At 38.9% G+C, this 15,355-nt stretch overlaps 1 protein-coding gene across 2 annotated transcripts in view; it reads left to right on the top strand.

The window, feature by feature from the left end:
• The first annotated feature begins 2,639 nt into the window (after window positions 1–2,639).
• phldb3 (pleckstrin homology-like domain, family B, member 3) overlaps window positions 2,640–15,355 on the top strand; it is a 31,530-nt gene continuing 18,814 nt past the window's right edge. Inside the window, exons 1-3 of one of the 2 annotated variants that reach the window (XM_012852660.3) lie at window positions 2,640–2,971; window positions 14,634–14,789; window positions 14,915–15,025. In XM_012852660.3, coding sequence (XP_012708114.2) covers window positions 14,643–14,789; window positions 14,915–15,025 — 258 coding nt within the window. In that variant the 5' untranslated portion in view covers window positions 2,640–2,971; window positions 14,634–14,642. Of the gene's footprint in view, window positions 2,972–3,587; window positions 3,707–14,633; window positions 14,790–14,914; window positions 15,026–15,355 lie in introns of those variants that run through there. The other variant, XM_012852659.3, reaches the window with a different exon arrangement.

Here is a 15,355-nt window from a genome sequence, read left to right as displayed (position 1 = left end):
CAGAGGAAATGCAGAACCCAGCCCTCGTGTGTATTGGCTAGATTCTCCATGATTATTAGGTGGGGCTACAGGGGCTAACATTGGCTTTCCTGAAGCTACCTTGCTTGGGCTAACTTAATGCAACCTATAACAATAAAACCAGGGTGTTCAGAAAATCTGTTCAAATTGAGCGCCCCCCCTCCCTTATGTTTCCCATTTATATTCAGAGTTGTCAGGTATACAACCTGTGCAATCAATGTAATTGTGGACCTTTGTCACATGGACAATTGAATTTGCCATACTCTTTGGACCTACATGTTGCATTTCTTGTGGAATGTGTCCAGTGTGTTTCTTATATAATCAAATTTTCTGAAACAGCAAATGTCAGGTTTAGCTATAAGACATGATCATCAAATGTATCATCTATATATTGATTGATCGATTGATTGATCGATATATAGATATATATACTTATATAGTCCCAAATTATTCATACCCCAGACAGATTTTGGTATAAAGTGTTTGTATAACATGTTTCTACTGACTAGAAGTATTACATTATTTGGTGTGGACCAGGCAGAGTCCAACTTTAATCCAGTGGATCCATGGTGTGAGCAAAGGATTAGAGTGATGGCAAGTAGAAGTTGCAACCTCAAAAACCTGGAGCTCCTCGCCAGAAAATACTAAGCAAAATACCAGTGGAAACATAAAAGAGATTGTTACAAAGATAGTTTTCAATTATAAGAAGGGTTTGTTGTTCTTCAATAAACTGATTACTGAAAAGGACATAAATAATGTTTGACACGACACTTTAACAAAATGTAAAAAAAAAATATATATTTTGTTAATGGAAGACTTTAGCCGCATTTTAAGAGTCAATGGAGTTCTAAAATGTACTGGCAATCAATGAAGAGAAACCAAGAGAGGAGTAATAGAACATAACAAAATTAACTACAGAGAGGAGGTTCACTGCAGTGGTAAAAGAGCATAAAACACAGGTCATGGTAACCTGGACTAGAAACTTAAAGCAGCGCAGTGTAAGTTTTGAACTATTAGCTTCATTTGTGGTATATTAAATGATTTTTCAGTTCAATGTACAACACTTGGTGCATATGGATGCTCATTTCAGGCTGCCCTTCTTAAAAATGTATGTAACTTGAGAGGTGAGGATCCGGCTTTGAATGAGTCATGTGACCTGGAGCATTGCTTTACGGCGGTCTGAGCTCCCCTTAAACATGAAAGCTATAACCATGGGTGCTTCTACTTTTCTCATCCTCGAGTCAAAGTTTGTCATGGCCATGGTTATTATTACAAAATACAGTTACTATAGTTCACACACCTGCATGCCAGCTATTTTCCTCTGTTGAAGTTCCTGCAGCCTTTCATAATCAGATGATTGAGCCTGTTTTTTGCTCTGTCTTTCTCTTCCACGGCTTCTGGAGCTCCCCCTCCCTCTCCCCCTGGCTCTGCCTTGTCCTCTTTTCATTTCAATGGGAAAATAATCTCGGGGAGTGAATGTGGCCTTGTCTTTACAAGAAACTCCATGATTTATCAATCTGCTGGTCCAACATGGTCTGCTATCAGATTCCAAAACGGAGGGAGGCTGTTTAATTTTGTGACAGTGGCCTTTAGCTGTGGTAAACCTGGAAGTTACAGGTCTAGTGCCCCTAGTGGCCGGAAGTTACACAGTGCTGTTTTAATCTAATGGTGTTTAATCAAAGGCAATCCTGGGAATGTTCTTCAGGTGATAGAAGGCCGACTTTATTATTGTCTTTATATGCCTCTGAATGTTCAGGTCTGAGTCCATCACTACACCTTGATTTTCTGGCCTGATCAGTGGTTACTAGCTGAAATAACTGAAGCTGTGTGCTAACTCTTAATTCCAATCTTAACTCTTTTAGTCCAAACATTATTACTTCAGTTTTGTTTCTATTCAGTTGAAGAAAATTTTGGCATATGCATGTATTAATTTCTTCTAAACAGTTACTCAGCACTTGAATGGGTCCCTAGTCATCATGGTTTAGACCTACGTGTCATATGCATAGTTATGGAAATGTTATGTTGTTCTTTTTTATTTATTTATTGTGAGCTATATGGGATCTTGTAGTTATTGAATAAGACGGGACCCAGAATGGACCCCTGGGGAACCCCACGTGTGATTTTTGTGGTCTCTGATGTAGAGTTATGACACAAAAAAGTCCCTGTTCTTTAAGTAGGATTTAAACCAGTCAAGTATCTCATTTCCTATTAAAAAAAAACTAACTATTTTAAATCTTATTCTGCCATGGGAAGGCTATAAATAATTGAATTACTGAAATAAAATACCCTTTCTAATGATACTCTAATCCATTGGGCTTTTCCTGTAATGACAAACCAAAATTCTTTAGTTGTTTGGAGTTGACTCTGAAACTGCAATATAGTGATGAACGTTTTTTTTTATTTTTTTTTATTTTTTTTATGTTGTTGAAAATATTAAACAGATAATTGGCAGGGAGCCCGGATGACTCAGCACGGACAAAACCGCACCCCTGAATATAAATCACATTTCAGAAAAAAAACAATATAGCCTATAGCACTTTAATAGCCCTAAGAACAGCGAGCATGTGCGTGAATAACGTTTCCACCGTGGGGGGGGGGGCAGTTCGCTGAACTCGGCTGTGTCCGCCTCTGTCGTCACCTTCCCCCGCGTGATTTCACAGCGCAGACTCACCTGTTGACGCGCACGGTGCGCCCACACCGACCTGTCAGCTCTCAGGAGCGGGGCTCAATCAAACCAGGGACGGTAACGAGACGGGAGAACAGCTGAACGGTGCGTTTGTGGTTCGCAACCAGCAGCGGAGACTGAACGGAGTTCCTGAGCCTGCGTTAGAAAGTAAAACCTGCCTAAAATTGCCTTCGCTCTACGGTTCTGCTTTACTCGCATGTCGACGCTCTCTCTTGCGAACAAAAGCAGCCTCCACTCCAGCGGTTTAAATGGGAGCGCGTTTTCCAGGTAAAATGGATTTATTTACTGCTTTTCGTTTCCCAGCTTTAGTCAACAGAGCCCCACACGCAGCACAACGCTTATGTGAAAACACGAAGCAAACGGGACAGAGTGCTCACACTTGAAGAAAGGGGTATCGGTGTGTTCTTCTCTGACAATTATTAATAATGTTTATTAGGCACCTTTTTTTGTTGCGTTTTAGTAGATAGTAACTGTGCTCGCAGCAAAAGAGGAATTACGGTATTACAACTTCCTGGTATTTATTGCCTTTACAAACCAAACATACACGATTCATTGGGCTCATTCATACCAAATGTTCAAATAGTTCATTTTAATATTCTCGTATCTGTGAAAATACTTACGGAAACTTTCTCTGAACTAAATTTTGTGTTTATCAAAGCTTGTCCCATGACAATACTTTAAATGCGCCCCCACCCACCACCTCCTGTGTTTACAAAGACCTTGAGATCTCTGGCCCTTTATCCCTCCATCAGCACTCAGCGGGTAAACAGAGTGGGTGGGAGACGAGGCTGAGGTGGGATTGTGAAGGATTTGGTGTCTGGGGGACTTCTGCCTTTAGCCTTTTTTTTTTCATTTCTCAGTCAGACACCCTCACAGGAGTCTCGTTTAGATTGCCACTGGACACGTCTGTGTCTGAGCCCTGTGCGTCCTAGACTGTTATTAATGGATCACTCTTTGTTGCATCACAGCTCCCACAGACATACTCAGACCAAAGGAATCTCTGTGAGTATTATTATTATTATTCCACAGTGAAAGGCAGGGAAACAAGGAGGGAATCTCACCCCTTGTATTTTGTTAAAAGTACATTTATTAAGGGGTTTGGATGTTGTATGGAGCTTTTCCAGCACTTTCTTGTGAGATAAAATGTGATTTGGTTGGACTTCTGCCTGATCCACCTTGCAGGCGTTCCTTTTTTTGTGTTTCTATTGGTGGTCTCTTCTCTTGAACAGGTTTTCCTCATTTTCCAAGTGCCTTTCTGTATACCCGAGAGAATGCACCTTAACCTGTTGTAGGAACTTGTAATCATGGGTTTAAGTTCAGAGAACAATAATGTCACCAGCTGTAGGTGTAGCTTTGCAGCCTGCAGGGTAACCTCTATTGAGACTGCAGCACAATCTGGCCGGATGAAGCTTCTTGCAAAAATTAAATCTAAGCACGTATTAAATGTAGACTGAAAGTAGTTCATCCTATTGAAAACTCCTGCTGGGTTTTAATGCATTATAGTAATTTAGATGTAAGGAACACTGCTTAAAATGTTACACAAGTCGTATAGCTGTCCAATGCTACTTCTATTTTAATTGGCATTTGTCAGCTGTTATTTTTAATAGAAGAACAAATGCATCCCTCAAAGCTTAGTTGTGGTATTAGCGCAGAATTAAGACACTTCAAGCAGTAACTTCATGCTTTAAGTTAAAAATTTCTATGATTTTAATGTTGGGTTTTATTTTACCTTTGGTCTAATGTCTCTAGAAGTGTCACATATTTGATATCTGGCAAAAACGGGGAAAAAATAATAGACAGAAGCAATGGTCATAGTTAGCATGTGTTTGCCTGAAACTGACATCCCCAGGTGAGGATCGAAACTGGTGAAATAGTTGCATTTGTTGTTATTCGTTTCCAAGTCACCAAACAGTGCTTGCATCACCGCCTTTAAAACCAGTATTTCAACTTGGTTATTCGACTCTTGAAGTCTTTTGATCTTTACAGCCATTGATTATGCAGCGTTTTATGGTTGACTTTGTGAGATTTTTGCCAGGATGTTACACACCTGTGATGACTGCACCCTTTTCACATTTTGTCCTGTTACTCACAACCACAATCTCGAACGCAATTTATTCGAATTTTATGTCACAGAACCACATAAAGCAATGCATTGTTGTAAAGTGAAAAGAAAAATGATACATGTTTAACAACATATTTTTTTATTTAAAAAAGCGTGTTTTGCATTTATATTAAGGCCAGTTTACTTTAAAAACTCCAAGTAAAACTCTGCTGCAACCAGTTGCCTTTAACAGTTACCAGATTATTAAATGGAGTCTGCCTCATCTAATATAAATAGTGCTGTTCTGGGAAGGCCTCAGAGTTTATTACAGAACAGAAAACAAACAGCATCATGGACACCCATGAAAACATGAATGCACCAGAGGAGATCCCCAAAGCTAGCAGGCCAGGCAAGGAAATATTAATCAGAGAAGTTACCAAGATCAGTCAATTTTGCCCCCTTGAAAATTGCTGGAAAAGTGTAGACCATCAATCATGAAAATAAAAAGTAATTATCACATCTATTCTCTCCATTGAATATGTCTGACTTGATTTTTTTTCAGTATTTCTGTTTCATTTTGGGTTTATTTGAGGTCATTCTTTAGTGCAAGTCATATTTTTTTAATGGTGTGGGACACCGGACAGATGAGTCTGGATGCTTTGAAACCTTTGCCTTTCATGTGACTTCATGCTAGTCTCTAATTGGTTACTTAAAGATTCTTCCCAAGGAGTATGTCTCTCCATGGCCAAGCAGCGCTTTTTGGGCCATTCTTCATCAAATCCGATTTATTCATCATAACCGTTTTCGAAGTCACAACTCTGACAGCTAAACAATGCGGACACAAATGTCACTCAAACGTACAAATGTAAATGGAAGAGTCCGACTAAAACGACAGGACAGGAGAGAATGGCGCGGCGAAAGAACATTTGGTCATTTATTTGCAAAACAATAATTTCAGGAGGCTTTCACTGGAGGGAAAAATGTATAAAGGAATTTACACTGGTTTAATCAGACTTAAAAGTCCAGCAGCAGACAAGTGACTTTGGACAGCTTTATTTTTAAGTAGAGGTTATAGTTGTGCTGTAAACTCCAACCTCTAAGTGCCCTCACTCCATTTTTGTTTTTACTCACAAGCCTCCAGTGACACCATGACACACATGAAGGAGGTATAGTGATCCAAAACTCAGATGGGAGAATCTGTTGACAGGGAAAACTCCAGAAATATAACCTTAATGGAAGAGTAGCAAAAAAAAAAAAAAAAAAAAAAAAAAAAAATCCAGTGTTGACAGAAAGCCACAAGAACTTCTGTTTGCAGTTATCCACGAGCAAAATAAGGGCCACAGCAAATGTGGAAGAAGGTATCCAGGACAGATGAGATGAAGCCTGACCGTTTTTTTGCTGAACGTTTTGTATGGCAGAAGAACTAACGCTAAACACCAACCATTACTCAGTATCCTTATGGTGTAACATAGTGGTGGCATCATCATGTGTGGGGATTTAAGTCAGGTTTGGAAACTAAAGGAATGTCAATACAGGGCGATCCTAAAACAAAATCGGTTAGAGACTACAAAACAGTACAAGGACCATAAACATACAGTTACAGCTGAATGGTTTAAATCATATCAGATTTTGTATTAGAATGGCTCATTCAGAGTCCAGACCTAAATCCAATTGAGATGTTTTTCTATGATATCTAAATGAAATATATTGAAATTATTGTTTGTAACAATGCTTTTGCAACATACCGTTGCAAAAGCATTGTTAAATCTAATCAAACTTGAATCTTCCAATAACTATAGTAAGCTATAAAAATCATCTTCCTTTAAAAGCATGAAGGAATACTTAGAATGAGCAACAGGTCGGCGTATGCAGCATCAAAACAATTTCTTTGGGTTGCATTAAGTAATCAGAATAATTTTTTCCTGATTCATACTGCCAAGGCACGTGCTGCTATTATTTAGTTTTTTATTTTTAGTTTTATTTGAGGATAGGCATTGTGCCTTAAAGAACATTTTCAATAACACAAATGTGAATGCGTCCAATTACAGCCAAGGATGATTTCCATTGGTCGTCCCTCTGCCAGATGGTACAGAGTGAATCACATCAAAGTAATAAATTATTCACCAAACAAACATTTTGTGGCTCCATTAGTAGATTTGTCACAGCAATACCATCTGGATATTTTGCCTAATGTTGCCACAGTTCTACTCAACCCCACACTATGGGGTGACTGCTAGCACTGCTTAGTGTTAGGACTGTTTCTGGTCACACTCTTGTACAGTTGTGACAGTTTACCGGTCCTTGGGACTGAGCCAGGAGGAACTGTATGCCAAAGGTCCAGAGGTTACTCTGCTTAATCCACCATATTTGTTCTGTCAGCTTAATAACCATGTGCAGTTTCATTTTCTGCTGTAAGGAAGCAGGATTCAGCCATGTAAACATTAAACCACATTTGTAGAACAGAATCAAGAATCCATCCAAACCATAATGAAGTTTTGGTGAGACACCCGCTCAGAATTTAGTTATAACACACAGACACAAATCAAGACAGCCATGGAAAAACAAAGAATGCTCATTCCTTGAAGAGAGCCTCAAAAATGCAAAAACACATTATGAAAAGGAAAAGCTAAAATTAAAGTTAAGCTGTACTGCAGAAGAGAGACTTATCAGAAGGGGAAAAAGACTTTGCAGTTGTTAGTGGATAATAAGGCATATTCATATAAAAAAATAAAATGTTCAAGTGTAATGTGCCATACAACACTTCTGGATAAGCTAAAGCATGTGCAAATAATCCTTAGCAGCCGATAAAATTGAAATGTTCAAGTAAAAAAAGCAGTTCATTTACAGAGAGATGTAGAATAATGTGCGATTGTATTTTAAAACGTACCTGACAAACACTTCCTAAGAAGCTAAAAAGAGTACAAATAGACATTAGAATGGGAGAGACTGTGTAAATGATTCTCAAATGGATCAAGAACCTGTGGAACCAGCAGCATGTTTATAAAGATGTAACAGACTATGGCTGGAGGTTTATTTGATTCTCAGCAGGGGACGATAGCCTTCATAGTTTTGGAAAAGAAGACATTTTTAACTTCTAATTAAAAATCGTTTACCTGATGGAAGTGGGGCAAACAGTGCGTTGCCCAGGTGAGTGGGATCTGTGGCTATTCGTCTGACACTTTTCTGGACCCTTGCAACATAAACCGCGTCCAGATTGGGAAGTGGGATGCGTCCAGACGGCGTCCCACAAACCCTTGTGCTGACCTCACCACCCATGCTAGATCCTCCCTCTCATGTGCCGTGCATCAACATACTTTGCTGTTATGCTGAGACACAGGATGCTCTCAATTGTAACTCTATAAAAGATTATGAGCTGCTGAGTAGAGAGGCCAGTAGAGAGAATTTGCTCTCTACATGCTCCACCACTTCCCCATGTATGCAGAGAGGAGTGGAGGAGGTAGAGGATACTTAATATAAATCAGAAATATAGATTTTTTTTTAATATATATTCTTTTTAAAGCATGCATTTTAGTTTGTAAAGATCAAGAAAATCATTTAAATGAGACTCAATGAACTGCCGGATCATTGCTTAATACAGTGAAAATTTGGAAAAGACTGAGTTAGTAATCTGTTTATTAATGTTCATTAAATGGAAAAGTTTAAACGATTGTATTTACTGAAATGGACCAAATCTTTGCGCCAGAACCATCAAAGTTCAAACGATTAAGTAGAAGGCTTCTGCAGATGAAAAGAAGCCACTTACGTAGATTTTTATTTTTATTTTTTTTCTACTTGCATAGATTAACTCTAGAAGCATTTTTTGATCTCTCTTGTTGTTGCTGCTGCTCCTCTGGTGTTCTGAGCAATTGTGCGTCAAAGTTCAGTGCACCAGAAAATCCTGGTTTCAACCAAAGCCTCATATTTACGTCAATTATTTTACTTTACCATTCTTGTCATTTTTTGCTTCTGCAACCAAGTGAGTAAACATTGTGTTGCTTTTGTTGAAGTCAAATGGGGGACAGCTTGCAAGTTTGTTTAAATTTGATGAGCCTTGAATGTAAAGACTTGGTCATATGAAAAGAAACAAATGCAATATAAGAAAATTATTATTCTATTGGAAAGTTTTCTGCAAAACATTTTGTGGATCCACAGACTAACGGGAGTGATGGGTGAGTGCAGAGCTCGTTGGCCATGTGTACACGCATTTTTCAGTACGTTCCTAAGTGTTGCAGGTCAAACCCAAAACATATGTTATTGCATCTAATTTGATGTTGTCAAAAAGCAGGAGTGGGTCAGATCAGATATGCTTACGATTTAGATACCTTACTGCTCTGACAATTAACTTATTCCTTTTAACAGCCGAGTGAACACAAACCTCCTGCCTGCTGTTTATATTTGAAGTTCACTGTGACCCAGAGATTACTCCCTTCCAAAACTCGATCTCCTCACTTGTAGTACACCTGATAAACAATTTAGTTAGAACAGTTTGAACAAGCTGACATCCTTTATTTTTTTTTAGATTCTTCTTCCTTATGTGTGCCTGTGCAAATTCTCAGTTATTTGGGTCATCGCAAAAGCAAACGGGCTTATATCGGAGCCAAACGGACTTTTACTTAGTTTTTCTGAAAATGTTTCAATACCTATCCACAAGATTTTGTCAATTCTGGTTGCTTGTACTTGAGGTTATTACTACTGTATTTGAGCATTTTGTCATTATTGAACTGTTTATGCTCACATGTTCCACTTGTGACATGTTTGCCTACAATCCCCTTTCACTAGATGCTTGGTGACAGGCTGTAATCAGCATTCACACCCACGCAGGGCATACCATCGTCACCGCTCTTTTGTCCCGATTGCAGTTGGTGGAATATAGCTGTTGTCAGTGTTGACATTATGGTTCTGTATACACAATGCTGTGCCACTGGACAATGAGGGGATTCGGAGAGGGACCAGCCAGTGTTAGTCATGTTGGGTGTGTGTGTGTGTGTGTGTTTTCTTCTTTTTTTATTATTGCCTCTGTTCAAGAGCTGAGGTGTGACAACATTATACTGGTTTCCTGTTCAAGGACAGATTAGTCAAATAGGATTAGTCACAGGTTAATTACTGAATGCTCGGAGATTTTCAGATAACACTGAAAAGCGCAGTAAAAACATGCAACATGCTAATTTTATTTAATGTTTAAACCGACTTGTTTGTGACATGATGGAAAAATTAAATCAGCCAGGAGGAGAATTCTGCACCTCCACTGATTTGGTTTCATCCATGGGTACAATTTCTAAATGCCTGAAGGTGTCAAATTAATCTCTTCAAACAATGATACACGATTATAGATAGCATGGGAATGCCCAGCTTTTATAATGTTCATGAATGAGTTGGGTTCTGTGTCCCAGAGGTGAATCTATTTTGGTGCAACATGTTTGTTTCAACTTCCGAACAAATGCAAAATTCCTCTGTGAAACTCTTACTCCAAAGGCAACATTTAAAAAGCAAGATTACTGTTTGCAAATGCAATCACTCAGCAACAAAATCCTGGAATTATGGAGACATGGCCAAAATTTAAGTTCTTGGCCATAATGAGCATTACATCTGGAGGGAAAAAGGGGACACTTCTAAACCTGGGAACCCCATCCTACCATGGAAACATTCTGTGCAAATATTGAAGCAAGACCTATATATCAGCCAGGAGGTTAGCACATAGGTGTAAATGGGTCTTCCTAATGGACAAGCATCCCGTATAGCCAAATTAGTTAAAAAGTAGCTTGGAGTAAAAAATGACAAAGCACTGATCTCAGTCCATATAATATTTGTGGAAAGAGTTGAAACGGTGTGTAGGATTAAGGCAGCAAATAAATCAGACTGTTACACTAGTTTGGTCTGAATGTATTGGGCAAAAGTCCAGTGAACCATGAGAAACTTGTAGGGGAAACCCAAAAAATATTTTAAGCAAGCTATACAGTTGCTGCAATAATCACAGAGTAGGCACTGGTACCAAATGCTTAGAGTGTATGTAAACATCTGAATTCCTCACTCACCATTCAGAGATTTAGAAAATAAACAATTTTGGGAATCCTAACTGACCCAAAACCGGAACCACTTGGCTTATCTAATGTCAGACAGTAAGAAGATAAACAGCATGTCATTTTATACAGAGTACCGGTAAGTGTAAATTCAATTCAATTCAATTCAATTTTATTTATATAGCGCCAAATCATGAAACATGTCATCTCAAGGCACTTTACAAAGTCAAGTTCAATCATATTTTACAGATTGGGTCAGATTATACAGATTGGTCAAAAATGTCCTATATAAGGAAACCAGTTGATTGCATCAAAGTCCCGACAAGCAGCATTCACTCCTGGGGAAGCGTAGAGCCACAGGAAGAGTCATCTGCATTGTACATGGCTTTGCTGCAATCCCTCATACTGAGCAAGCATGGAGCGACAGTGGGAAGAAAAACCACCCATTAACGGGAAGGAAAAACCTCCGGCAGAACCGGGCTCAGTATGAACGGTCATCTGCCTCGACCGACTGGGGTTACAGAAGACAGAACAGAGACACAACAAGAGAAACAAAAAAGCACAGAAGCACACATTGATCTGGTAATCTGTTCTACATTAGATGGTAGTAGCGGGTGAGCCGTCTTCTCTGGATGATGTCACAGTTAACAGAACGCCAGACCAGGTGTACCTACTATGAAGAAAAAGAGAGAGAGCAAAAAGTTAAAAGCTGAAATGACGACAGTCATTTCAATGTAATACAATGCAAAACTGGAGAACAGTAGAAATCAGTAGAGTGAGAAATCAAGGTACAAATTATATAATCTCATTCTTTCTGCCTTTTTTTTAAGTAGACTGATTGGCACCATAAAGCCTTTGCTTAATGCTAGTATAAGATCCCTCTATGCTTGTTTATGTTACATTTATTGTAAATTTATCAAGGCATGTAATATGTGATCTATAAAGGATTTGTACCCCTAACCTGGTAATTTAACCTCCTTAAAGGGAAGCCAGGCCCATAACCCACCTTCCTCCCCCCTGTAATTGTCACAGTGGTGTTTGCAGAAGACTTTTGATCACACAGTTTGAGGTAAAATAAAATGGGCACAGCACTAGGAGAAGGGACTTTGGGATTTTCTAATACAAGTGACATTGGAGGATGACCTGTACAACAGAAAATAATGTCCATTAAAAATGTCCATTCATGTAATCCAATGTGAAAGTGGTATTTAAACCATCGTTATTACGATAACAGTGATGACTTGACCTATTCTGCAACACTGGCTTGAATATACCACCCTTCTTCTCTGTATTATAGCTCAAACCACAACAGTGTTGTGGTTATCTATGATTTAGACCAAGCCACTTCTACTGAAACTTCTTTGAACCTTCTGTATGAAATCAAACTAAAACATACAGCTTTTACTACTGGGAATGTGTAAAGCTCCAGTGGAGCCTTGTATTGAAAGAAAGAGTGATAAGACTTGCTGATGTGAGGACATGGTGAGATAATATGACATGGATAACATTCTTTCCCTCCCTGCTTCTTGTGCTTCTACATTACTCCCCCTCACTGGCCTGAGCATTAGTTTCTGTTGTCAGAATGTATTTTTTCTTGGTTATGGTTGAATAGTGTTAAAACGAAAATGGGTTCAGTGTTGTTTACACTTTAGTTGATCAGTTTTGAAATCTGAGGTAGTTGTGTTTTTTTTTTTTTTTTTTTTTTGGCTTCTTGTGATCGCTCAAGGCTGTCCTTGCATGGCGAGCACACAAAAACTTGCTCACTGGATGCTTAGCTACACCTCCGTTCACTTTTTTTTTTCTCCTATCTTATTCTCCGGAGGCACTCCCCTCCCTGCAATCAAATCCAATTTTGGGCACAAAACTTTGTTTTGTTCTTTCTTTAAACTGGCTCTCGGGCTTCAACTTCATGCGTCTGCTGATTTTGGTATATTTACTTCACTTTTTACTGTCTCACTTGTTTTCTTCACATCAGGGTTTCTTTCTCTTTCAACTTGAAGACCGTGGTATGTTAGCATCAATCCATGGACTTTACTCCTGAATAACTCTCCCTCGTGTGTGGTGTTGATAGGGTATCTAACTGGACTTTAGTTGGAGGTCAAACACTTGGGCTGATGTTTGGATAGTGATGTGTTTCAACATGAAGTTCTCTCTCTCTCTCTGCATAACCCATACCGGATGCTGCTGCTCTGTGAGTGTTTTTTTTTTCCAGTAAATACTGTAAAACATGTACAAGGGGTCAGTGGATGCCTTTTAATAATCATGTCATACTGAAAAAGCTTTCTGTAGTGCATATGTTTTTTTAATTATTTTTTTTTAATATTAGGTCTGATTGGTGTTGAAGAGAAGACACCCAGCACAGGCCTCTTCGTTGTATCTGCTCTAAAACCATATTTTTTAAAGGGTTTTTACCCCCAATGAGAGAGCTACCTAACATATTTTATGTGTATTTTTGTATTTATGTTTTAATGCTTTTATATGATGTCCTTCAAGCACTTTTGTGTCAGTTGTGTTGTTTTTATTTTTTGGCTTCATTATAATAATACATTTCTTTTGGTTCAGTCTATTGCACTTATGTGCAAAAAAATCCTAATCTCTATTGAAAAATAGGTTTTTAAAAGTCTATATTTGTGTCTTTGTTTGTTGTTTCTGAGACGGGGCTCTTTGTTTTCCAGTCATTTATTGAATATTCTCAGATGTCTAGGTCACTCACCGGCATTGATCCTCTTTCCGATTATGCTGCATTTGTCATATTTTTCCTAAAATCTGTGATAACCGTATCTGACAAATAGGAAGCATGCCAGCAGATTTCAAATGTGTACATGTCAAAAACACAAGTCAATAATTACTTCCTAGTGTGGCTTGTGTGAGCTTCATTATGCTCTTTATCTTTTTATAGTGCAGCAGGGGTGTACTGCAACATTACCACTTCCTTTCTTTTCTATTCTCTCTGTCCATACATTACCCTTTTTCTCTTGTCTCTTCTTTGTGGATGCCACCGTACCATTCATCATGTTGGAAACTCGTTTAAATCTCTGCTGTATATTTGTCTCTGTGCTTCCATTCAAACTTATCTCCCTGTAGCCTAATAAGGTATTGATTTTAGAGGAGAAGGGGAGCAAAGAGGTTGAGGAGGGAAACGGTGGGAAGAAATTCAAAAAACAAGAATTACGTTTTTTTCCCCCCACATTTTGGTTTTGCACGTCGCAAAGACCAGAATTTTGTGTCTGCTTGACTGCATGTTTCTGTGTGAAGAGAAACCACCAGTTGAGGGCGAAAGGGCAACGTGGAATAAAAGACTTTAGGATAATGTAGGCTTTTAGGACGACAAATTCCTGAATGCTGAGAGCCACTTTGATGTAACAGTTGGCAAACAAAATATATAATGATATTTGCTTTAGTAGATCCACATGAATGTGAGTGACAAAACACAAGCCTGATATGACAATAGTTCAAAGTAATGTTCAGATGTATGGTTTTTCATATATTGCCTGTTTGCTGTTCAACATCAAAGCTTTCAGCAGAAAAGTAAAACTGCTGTATGTTTCGGCCCGTGTACGCACGCTGAGACCCTGAAAGGGAACCACAAACCACTGCACACATCCTGAAATCGCTCCTCTCTTTTGCTTTTGCTTCCTCTTGAAGGTGAGACGATTTCTCCGTCACAGACTGCTTTCTGGAAACCCAAGGGGATTTCTATGTTTTATTCCCCCAATGTGCATCACTGTAGTGTGATATCCCCTATCTGTGACGTCCCCTGATTCCCTCATATGCTCTTGCCCTTAGAGCAGATAACAGTAACACAGTATGTACTAAAAATCCTGTTTTCTTCTTCCTCTTTTTAACTTATTAACTGTCTCCTTGGTTTTAGGGTTTAGAGATGCCCCAACATAACATTGAAAACTCCAGGAGCCAGTGGCAGCAGGGTCTCCAGCAACCATGGCTCACCAGAGTGGCCGGAGGTCAGAGTCCGGCCTCCTCGGGGCCCGAGTCTGACACCGAGAGCAGCAGCACAGAGAGCGAGAAGGTAAAGGGCTTAAGTGAGGCTTTTTATGATGCTTAAATAGCTGTTAGCCATATTTGTTTCTGCTGAATTCTCTTTCACTTTTAGTTTGATGATATCTTTCTTTTCTTTTTCCTCTTTACTATCAGTCCTGCCTTAAAAAGCCAGAGATGGGCTCACACAGGGTCTGCCGAACGCCTTTAGTGCTTCAAGAGCGGATTACAGAGATCACCCAACAAATGGAAGAACTGAAGATTGAGGTGAGAATTTGAGATTGCTGTTATACAGGTAGAAATAAAGATTGTGGAAAAATAATTAACTTATCACCCCAGAACAGATGGTTTGAAGCAGGCTTGTGCATCAAATTAATGGTTTATTTGTTTTATGAGTACAGCATGTAAAACGATGTTCTGTTGTAAAGTGAACAGAAGGTGTTTATGACAAACTTGGGGACTGCTGTTAGTCTTCTCTAGAAATGTAAAACTATAAACTGGACATCCTTACTCTAACCATGTGTCCAGTTTTTGTTGTTCATGGGAGTCAGGCGAATTCATGGCATGAGTGTTTGGAAGTAAAACAGACAAAAAGAG

The sequence above is a fragment of the Fundulus heteroclitus genome, chromosome 3, assembly GCF_011125445.2.
Source record: "Fundulus heteroclitus isolate FHET01 chromosome 3, MU-UCD_Fhet_4.1, whole genome shotgun sequence".
In the NCBI taxonomy this organism is placed as follows: domain Eukaryota; kingdom Metazoa; phylum Chordata; class Actinopteri; order Cyprinodontiformes; family Fundulidae; genus Fundulus; species Fundulus heteroclitus.
Note: the sequence above shows the minus strand (reverse complement) of the source record. Positions and strands in the feature narration are given on the sequence as shown.